This window comes from Dipodomys ordii, unplaced genomic scaffold (genome assembly GCF_000151885.1).
Source record: "Dipodomys ordii isolate 6190 unplaced genomic scaffold, Dord_2.0 Scaffold67, whole genome shotgun sequence".
NCBI classification, from domain to species: Eukaryota; Metazoa; Chordata; class Mammalia; order Rodentia; family Heteromyidae; genus Dipodomys; species Dipodomys ordii.
The window spans coordinates 2008465-2018690 of NW_012267283.1; the positions used below are offsets into that span (position 1 = coordinate 2008465).

The window sequence follows — 10226 nt, forward strand, 5'->3', positions numbered from 1 at the left end:
TGCCATGCACAATGTGCCCAACCTTTCAACCGCCTCCCACAGTCAAACGAGCAGCCATCCTTTATTAAAAAAATGCAACACACACATCAGGTTTTAATGAGAAAATAACTGTATACTTGCATCGAATGCTTCACAATCACTATAAAACCAAAGCAGGATAATAATAACATTTAAGTGGTTAACATACATAGGAAAGCCAGATACAGATTATAATTTTTAAACACAGTATTGCTGCTTCTCCCTCCCCCTCCCCTCCTCTAATTAATAATAATAATAAAAAGAAACAAAGAAAAAAACTCATGTGGGTAAAGAGCAACACAAGATCAAAATTGGCAGCTTACTGAATACTTAGAATTCAGGAAATTGGTTTTGAAACTAAAACTGGATATATTCACCATCTCTAAACACTTAGGCTATTTTTTTTCAATATATGCTTAAGTTAAGTTCATCCTTCAACTGGAAAAAAAATGTCTTTAGAGATAAGAGTCAACACTGTTTTAGTGTCCCTTGTTATGCTTTGTGTGGTGTGTGTGTGTGTGTGTGTGTGTGTGTGTGTGTGTGTGGACACTGCTCTATATACTGCTTCTATGCCATGGCTGAGGATGGGCAGCATGCATAGGTACACAGAGGCAAGGAAATTACATGTGCCATCCAAGTAGACCTCCTACCATGGACAGACCCCGTTTCCATAATTTCTGCATGAGAAAGGCAAGGCCTGTCAGTACTTAGTCCACTTCAGAGGAAAGTGTACGTCTATAAATGCAGCAGCATGGGACACTTTCAGGAAGGTTTTTAATATCACTAAGAATCTAAACATCTGTTATCAATGTGTGCTGGTTGAGGGTGGACAGAGCTTCAGAGGCAAAGTTGTTCATGAGCCTCTTCCTCTTGGTTCATGAAGCAGGAATGACCTTCCACCAGGGCTCCTTGCGCTATGTTTAAAAGGTTACAGGGGCTCCTGCAGGATCCTAGAGCCTAGCACAGTGCTGTGTCCAAAGTGACGGCCTGGTGTTTCTTGAATGAGCAAAACTCAAGAGCACAGAGAAAGTCTGGCATACCCTAGGGAACTGTAATTTACAGGATAATCAGTGAGGTGGGTAAGGAAATTAGAAAGTAGTCCGAAGGCATGTAGGAGAACTCCAAAAGATGGTAGTAGAGGAACTCATAGTTAAAATTCACAGAAACCAAATTGATTTCCTCATCTATACCTGCAGTGTGGCCCAAAAGACTCCAGCTCTGAAACTGTTATTCCTTAAGGAAGACAATCAACTGTAGTCAAGTGTACTTAATCATCTGCCTTACCAAGTGACTGCCTGAGTTTTGTGACCTAAGCTTTCCTCTTGGCTGTAAACTATCTTCTCCACAACCATGGCTTTCCCTCCCATGAGTTTATAGCCCCTTCCAAACAGAAACAAAACTCCATGCCTACAGTCCCAAATAGATCCTTTCAGAAAACACGAAGCCTCCACACAAAGCAGCCCACAGAACCAGACTACTCTCTAGCCATCTAACAGGTGCTGTGCCTGGGGCTAGGATGCTGTTGCCTCCTCTGTTCTTATACTGATGTGTCTCTCCTGGGAACACCTCTCCTCATGAGGACCTCAGTCCAGACATCTGGAACCTCCAACTGGAAATTCATAGACAAAAATGGTCCTCCTTTCTCAGACACTCCGAGGAAGCAGGAGTTCCGATCTGCCTCCAGACAAGATGCCATTTTTTCTGGGAATGTTTGTCTCTATAGCAGCCTCCAGCACTAGAAAATGAATTCCTTACAGCAGGGAACTTATTTGCTTTGTGTCATCAATGGCTAATATTCTGTTGACTGTTCCACCTTCAGGCTGGGAGGATGATAAATCATCTAAAAATTGCCATGTGCTACTTTAGCTATCATCTGCAAAGTTTGGCTCTTCACTTCAGTCTCCCTGGACCATTTTAAAGGATTGTACAATCCCATCTTTTGATCTTGTGCCCACCACTGGTCTGCGAATACGCTTTCTCTCCCACCCGAAGTCAACACTCGTCTAATAAAAAAGCAACATAATGTGTATAGCACTACATATACGTTTTGTGGAATTGCAACTTATTTGAATAACATATTACAGTTTATGACATACTATGAAAACAAATGAATTATAGTGAGGTCTAATTTAATTATTGCTTTTCTTAAACCATAGTTTTAAAACAAAGGAAAAATAATGAAGGCTTGTTAGGTATTTATTCCCCCTCGTGATCAGAAATAGAACATTTCTCATCCAGAAATTTAGGGCACCCAGTTAAGTGAACGCCCTTATAATATTGCTTTAAAAGACAGAACAAGTAAAGCTGGCATCCTCTCTAGTAGACTAAGCATGAATATAAAGCATGGAATAAATAGGATATGTTCCTAAATGTCAAGCTACAAAACTGCTCAAAACTCTGCAATTGTGACTCATGCAAATACCATGTTAGGTCAACTTAATATTATAAATACTGCATCAGCTCAGTGCCGTTATATCCCTTTTCATAAAAAAGAAATTCTCACTTGCTCCTGAAGCTAGTAGACAGCTTTGGAGGAAATAACTGTACACCCCTATGTCACGATCAATCTGGAATTTTCTCTCTCTCTCTCTCTCACACACACACACACACACATTCACTCTTATTCTTGAACGCATTCCACACAAACACACAAAGGTGTATGTGTACACACACACACACACACACACACACCATCTTTAGGATTTGTAGCTGATTCCAAGCCTGCACTTAAATTTCTATTCTATAGTTTTCTCTTTATCGTTCTGAAAAAACACTGGTTGCTCAGCAAAAATAATCTTACTTTCTTATTTTCCTACTCTTTCCCCCTCCCTCCATTTTTCTCTCTCTACCTCCATGACATTTATATACTTCCTTTCTGATAGATCCCAAACAACTGATCCTTCCTCCCTACTACTTCTAAGGCCCACTTTATAATACAAAATAGCTATAAACACCTCTTTACTTCTGGCCATCTACCTCTCCAAGGCAGAGTTTCCCCCCCTTTTTGTCTTCAATTATTGCCACTCTAAAAATACCCCTGCCATCTTGAACCAAGCTGTTCAATGTGTATAGACTTTACCCATGTTTCTATTTCCCCCATCCCATCATAAAAATAGATGTTGCCCACTAAATATAGTTTTCCTATGAAGAAACAAAACTGTGGAAATGTGTTCTAAACTGCAGATCAGTCAATAGTAAATGCAGACACGAAAGATCCTAAAGCTAAAATAATCCATTTGGTTTGGCTTTCTCTTCCACCTTTCTCAACCTCCTGGTATAGATTTTATGTACTGAAACCATTCATTGCTCCCAATTAGAAATAATTAGATGCAAGTTGAGATTGAATCATAACTGCCTCTTGGGCATGATGGAGAGAAACACATTTTATGGCTGCTGGAGAAAATGGAGTCAACCCAACACCTCTGGTGTCAAGAGCAAGGGTCAGAAAGAAACAGAGAAATGGCCTACACCATGTCAACTACACCAGCTGGGGACCTACTGCCCTCCTGGTGGCCTTTTGCCATTGTTCTCTGTCTTTACCCTGCCAGGCTGGTCTTGGTTCTGCCGGCAGCAATTAGATTGATTTGCTTGTGATGTCTCTGTCCTTTTGGATCAATTGTGGACGGGGCCCAATCCAGAGGTTTCTTCTTGAGTCACAAAGAAATCCTTTCTCTGCTGATTCCTAGGTCTCAAGAGTTTGATGGGTGGATTGACTTCCTTTTTGATTATTATTTTTTTCATTATTGTGTATTGCAGCTTCTGATCTACATAAGGATTGCTGAGTTTGTGTGCATTTTAATAAAGAGTCCATTAAAATGCTTTGATTTGATCATGTCTTGGTTTCTTGGTATCCCAAGCACCAAAGAAGTTTCCTGGGCTGAAAGTTTACTCGTTGTCCTCTTCCTCCTGGTTGGCATAGATCCCTGCCTCCCAGCGCAAGGCCAGAGCACTCTTTCTTCTATTAACCCGGGTGGCCTCAAGGACCTGAAAAGACAGAAGGGAAAAAACATTAGCATTCATGAATGTTAATTATACACACAGACGAGTTTCCTTCCTGTTTCTTTTCTCTATTCTGGTACTGCTTACTAAGTGTGGGTGATGGGTAGAAGACAGACAGAAACAAAGGTGGCTGGAAGGTTCTGAGTATATATTAATCTCAAAGCTAAAATTAATTTACTATTTGATCCACAGATTCCAAAAGACATCTAATGTGTACTCAGTAAATCTCCTTAAACTAGACTTGCTCTGCATCAGGTTTTTGTCTTGTTTTGATTTTTGCCATGATGTTGGGGACTAAACCCAAGGCTTTGTGCATATGAGGCAAGCACTCTACCATTGCACTTACCACACAGCCATAGCAGCCTAGCATCAAGTTTTTAAGTAGAGCAGATCTTACATGTTGTTTAGTACAGTGCTATCCAATAGAAATGTATGTAATGATTTAATTGTTCTGTATCTGTGCCATCTAATATACGGTAGCTATTATTCATATGTTGCTACTGTGCATTGGAAATAGGGTCACTAACTATTACAAACTATAAAAGAAATGGCAGAAAGCAGTGCTTAATTATGGACCAGTGTGGATTTAATTCTCCAAGCTTTGTGGATTTATATAAACTATGGACATATTTATATAACAAATCTACTTTACATAATTAAACATAAAGAGTTATTTAGTGGGAAAAAGCTTTTCAGATTATTTAAGAAGATAGGAATGTTTTTTAAAGAAGATATATTTTTTAAGAATATTATTTAAGAAGATAGGAATACACTAATAAAAGAAATTAATAGCTGGTCGATGGTGGCTCATGCTTGTAATCCTAGCTACTCAGGAGGCTGAGATCTGAGAATTGTGGTTCAAAGACAGCCCAGGCAGTAAAGTCCATGAGACTCTTATCTCCAGTTAATCACAGAAAAAGCCATAAGTGGCATTGTAGCTCACGTGGTAGAGTGCTAGCCTTGAGCAAAAGGAGCTCAGGGACAGCACTCAGGCCCAGAGTTCAAGCCCCAGGACTAGCAAAAAAAGAAAAGAAAGGAAAAGAAGAAAAAAGGAGGGAGGGAGGGAGAGAGAGAGACAGAGAGAAAGAGAGAGAGAAACAAGGAAAGAAGGAAGAAAGAAAGAAAAAAAGAAAGAAAGAAAGAAAGAAAGAAAGAAAGAAAGAAAGAAAAGGAAAGGAAAGGAAAGGAGAAAATTAAAAGTCACACTGAGGGCAAACAGGCTCACCACTATGTCCATGGGGCTCATTTTTTTTTCCTTCTGACCACTAAAATAATCTGTGGACTCCAGCTCTCATTTGTTTAAGATGTTGAATAGCCATACAAATGAGGGTGAATGAAAAGCTCATTATTAATAAATGAATTATTTGAGCTCTTGATAGAGTTTCTCAAGCCATACCAAATGGTCATCGATGTGACTATGGCTGCTGGAGAAGACGGAAGGTGTGAGTGACCACTTGTTCCATAAGCGAGCCTTGATGTTCCTCACATCAGTGCCAGGTGGATAGCACGGAGTGGCTGACATGGACTTAGGTCCAGGTCATGGCACTGCAGCCAAAGCAATCCTTTCCATGTCAACACACACCACAGCACCAGCTAAGGATGTAGCTTCCAATTTTCCAGTGGAGCCAGCGCTGGTTGGTTTTCCAAACTTAAATGAAGACTTTGCATATTCTACAAATCATTTGGGCCAGGGACAATGATGTGGATGACTGCAGAAAAGCAGAGAGCTGCAGGTTACTGGGCAGGTGGGAGCCTGGGCCTAAGCAGATTCTGAAGAGACGAAAGGGTCTGGTATGTGTCTCAGCCCATGAAGTGGCTGGGCTTCCACTCCAGGAGGCCTTCCTCTAGCTGGGCCTAACTGCAGTGTGTTGTTACGTTTGCTGAGTGAATTAGATATTGTTAAACACCTAGGCAGTGTAATAAAGTGTCTTGTTTATAAGTATACCAGAGCTGCTGAACATCCATTGGTAATAAACTAGTCTGCAGAAAGCATGCTTTCAAGGCTGGTTTGGTTAAATGGAGGATTTTTTCTGGCCAAAGAAATGGAGGGATGATGCAGGACTGGACTTGGAGAAGGCCTGCAGTATATTTCTGGTTTTGTTCTTGCTCATCTTATGTGTCAAGTCTTTTTGTGCATAATATGCCCTACAGCCCACTCTGACATAGGGATGCTATAATCTTGGGAAAGTCACTTAACTTACTTCCTTGTATCCTTGAGTAAAACAGGCATAAGGAAAGCTATAAAGTAGGAGTTGACTGACTCTTAAAACGATATAGGTAAAGCATTTAACATAGCTCCAAGTTCATAGTAAGTTATAAAATAATTATTTCCATCAATCTCTACAAAGATTTATAAACTAAGAAGTGGAATGCAAAAAATACAAGGCTTTTTTTTTGGGGGGGGGGGAGTTGTGGGGCTTGAATTCTGGGCCTGGGTGCTGTCCCTGAGCTTTTCAGTTCAAGGCAAACACCCTACTGCTTGAGCCACACACAGCACTACTTCTGGTTTTTTGGTAGTTAATTGGAGATAAAAGTCTCATGGACTTTCCTGCCTGGGCTGGCATTGAATTGTGATCCTCAGATCTCAGCCTCCTGAATAGCTAGGATTACAGGTGTGAACTACTGGTGTCCAGCAACAAGGCATTTTAAATAAGGGTTTCTATGTTATATAAAATGCTCATCTATGCCTTACAGATTGTAGGTACAAACTAAGTTTTCTATGAAAGCTGAAAATAAGGTTATAGGGGGGAAAATGTGGCCATCATCCTTTTCAAATGTTCCTTGTTATTTAAAATGTTTTTCCCCCCCTGCTGGTCCTGAGGCTTGGTCTCTGGGTCTGGGCGTTGTCCTTGAGCTCTTTTTGCTCAAGTTAAAACTCTACCACTTGAGCCACAGTGCCGCTTCTGGCTTTTTCTGGGATTAATTGGAGATAAGTCTTGTAGACTTTCCTGCCCAGACCGGCTTTGAACTTTTATCCTCTCAGCCTCCTGAGTAGCTAGGATTACAGGCATAAGCCACTGGTGCCTGGCTTTTAAACCTCATTTTAATCCTTAATCAACCTCAGCAAATTTGGCTTGCTTTATTTTTCAGGAACCTACATTAAAATCTATCTATACTTACTGGATTCCTACCAACTGTCAGGCACCACATTGCTGGTCACCATGGAGACATTTAGCAGGGGCTTGGTTTGAATAACTCATCAAGAGCTCAAATAATGCCCTTCTACATAATAAGCTCTCCATTCATTCTTTCTTATTTGGATGGCTACTTAACATAATCCTGAATTTCTCATGAACTGTTATTAAAATTTATACCATATAACCTTGGAATAAAGGTCACCAGATTCCCTGGAATTCATAAGGCTTAATATCTAAGACTGTGTTGGGGTAAAGGTAATCTACATTAAGCCTTCAGAGAATTCCACATCCAAACCCTTGGGGAAGGTATAAAAGGGCACTTGTTCTAATTAATTTAGATGTGTGTGGGTATGGGTGTGTGGATACATCTCTAGCAAATTTAGACCTCTACACACTTGGGTTCTTATGTATTACTTTGGCTTTCAAAAATGTATTACCCTCTTTTCTGGCTGTGTATGCCTTAAATCCCAAAGACTATGCCTTAAATTCCAAAGACTATGAACTAGTTACTGCTTTAATCTTCAGAACTATTCTATGAGCTTCATACTACCATTGTTTCCATTTATTTATTTATTTATTTTTCTTGCCAGTCATGGGGCTTGAAATCTGGGCACTATCACTGAGCTTTTGTGTCTGTCTGTTTTTTCTGGTAGATAATTGGAGATAAGAATCTCATCCTGCCTGGGCTGGCTTTGACCCTCAATCCTCCCATCTTAGCCTTCTGGATATCTAGGAATACAGGTGCAAGCCACAGCTGCCCAGCTCATTGCTCCACCTTACACACCAAGACACCAAAGCACCACTCAGAAGGAGGAAAGGCCAAGGTCTGAACCCAGCATTCTGGGTGTGGAAGTGACTCTTGAGGACCTCAGGCTACATAGCTGCTCAGTGGCTATGAGGAGCCTGGACCAATAAACATTCCATGCAAATGAAGAGAGGGAAACATAAAAAATATATAAAATAGTAACAGGACCTAATTTTAAAGTTTTGTTGTTTTTACAAAGTAAAACAAATTTATTTAGATTGTGGTAGTGGGGGTGGAGATCAGGGAGTCAATTATTTTTGAACAACACTCTAATTTTGTCTTTCTAACCCTTAGGAAATTCAAGACAATTGCTTACTTTGGCAATATAGACTAATCTATTTTGGGGATGAGAAACAAATGACAAATATGTTAAGACATGAATATTAATATTTTATTCTCTTAGCTATACTAAACTTCTCGTAAAGTGAACTAAGCCCAGTTGTAACTACTTAAATATACTTAACCAGATTTTCCCTGTTCCATACTATACTTAGACTCCAATAGAGTTTGAGATTAGGGCCTAATTCTCAAACTGCTGTCCCCCAGGGAAGAACCATGATTAGACAATGATGAAGGTGAATGGATTGATAATTCTCAACATTCATTTTATACCACATGAGTAACAATTACTGGAAATTGACAGGTCAAATATATAATCAAATACAACTATTCTGTTAGATACTGATATATGTAAATATAGTTTTTATATTTATATATAAAAGGGATAAATACAGCCAATGTGAAGAATAATTGTACTATTTAAGGAACAGATACCAGCTCAATCCTAGGTAGAGAAGCTATTCCATAAGTGCATAAAGGAACATGTATAATGATATTCATGAAGGCTGGAGATGCAGCTCAGAGGTAAGGTGTTTGCCTAGCATGCAAGGCCCTGAGTTTGATCTTTGGCACCACAAGACACATTTTAAAACTTCATTGAAGCACTGTAATTACAAACAGTATCATCAACAATAAAAATGACAAAAAAGTAGGAACAACCTAATCTATGTGTCCATCAATAGGAGAGTGAAGTTATATATTCATTCAATGGAATATTACATAGCATTCAGAACGAAGGTACTGGAAGTGTAAGTACAACACAAATGCATCTAAGTATAATATAGACAGAAATAACATCATTACCGTCTATAGGAAATGTGACAACATGCAAAAATGAAAGCTATTTTACATACATATATGCACTATATATATATAGTGTATATATACACACATATTAGAAAAACATGCATGGAAATGCACACCAAGAAGACAAGAGCATATGACAAAGAGAAAAGAGGGAACTGGATGTTAACAAGAGGGCTTGAATTGTATTTGTGACATTAACTTCTTTTAAAAATGTTAAGCAAATATGAAGAGAACAAAGGCAGCAAGACAGAGTTCATCACTTCATTGTGTTCTATTATTGGAATGTTGGCTCCACAATCAGAATATTAACTTTTGTTTTAATGGCTGTGATATTTTGTGAATCTGGCATATGTATCTGACACATAGTAGGGCCTCAATAAATTGTGGAGTGAATAAATGTATGATTATCTCTATAAATCTGTACATTGGAAAGTATTCTTTCAAAAAGAAAAGAAGGGAATGGTGCTGTGGTTCATAGTGGTAGAGCACTACCCTTAGTGAAAAAAGCTCAGGGATAGCACCTAGGCCCTGAGTTCAAGCCCCACTACTGACCAAAAACAAAATAACAATAATAAAAAGAAAATTCTTGGGGCTGGGAAGGTGGCTCAGTGGTAGAGCGCTTGCCTTGCATGCACAAGGCCCTGGGTTCGATTCCTTAGCACCACATAAACAGAAAAAGCTGAAAGTGGTGCTGTGGCTCAAGTGGTAGAGTGCTAGCCTTGAGCTGAAGAGCTGAGGGACAGCGTCCAGGTCCAGAGTTCAAGCCCCATGACTGACAAAAAAAGAAAAGAAAAGAAAATTATATAGAAATAAACATGAAAAATAGTGTTTCTCAAAGTGAGAAAAATTTGGTGGGGAAAAAAAAACAAAAAATAAAAGTGAGAAATACTGTGCTTTTTTGGCAGCACACATATTTGTAAAATCTGGGTGAAAAAGGAAATTGTAAGTGAAAGGAGACCATGGAGGAGGGCTAATGTTTAAGATTTTAAAAAACCAACAAACATCTCTTTCTCTCAATCTCTCCCTCTCCCTGTCCCTGTCTCTCTCTCTCTCTCTCTCTCTCTCTCTCTCACACACACACACACACACACACACACACACACACACACACACACACACAC

The 10226-nt window shown here is 39.4% G+C and overlaps 1 protein-coding gene across 5 annotated transcripts in view; it reads right to left on the reverse strand.

The window, feature by feature from the left end:
• Positions 1-227: 227 nt before the first annotated feature.
• Akap2 (A kinase (PRKA) anchor protein 2) overlaps positions 228-10226 on the reverse strand; it is a 244840-nt gene continuing 234841 nt past the window's right edge. For 4 of the 5 annotated variants that reach the window (XM_013023286.1, XM_013023290.1, XM_013023289.1 and 1 more), the window contains one exon: positions 228-4002. In XM_013023286.1, coding sequence (XP_012878740.1) covers positions 3904-4002 — 99 coding nt within the window. In that variant the 3' untranslated portion in view covers positions 228-3903. The remainder of the gene's footprint in view (positions 4003-10226) is intronic. The other variant, XM_013023287.1, reaches the window with a different exon arrangement.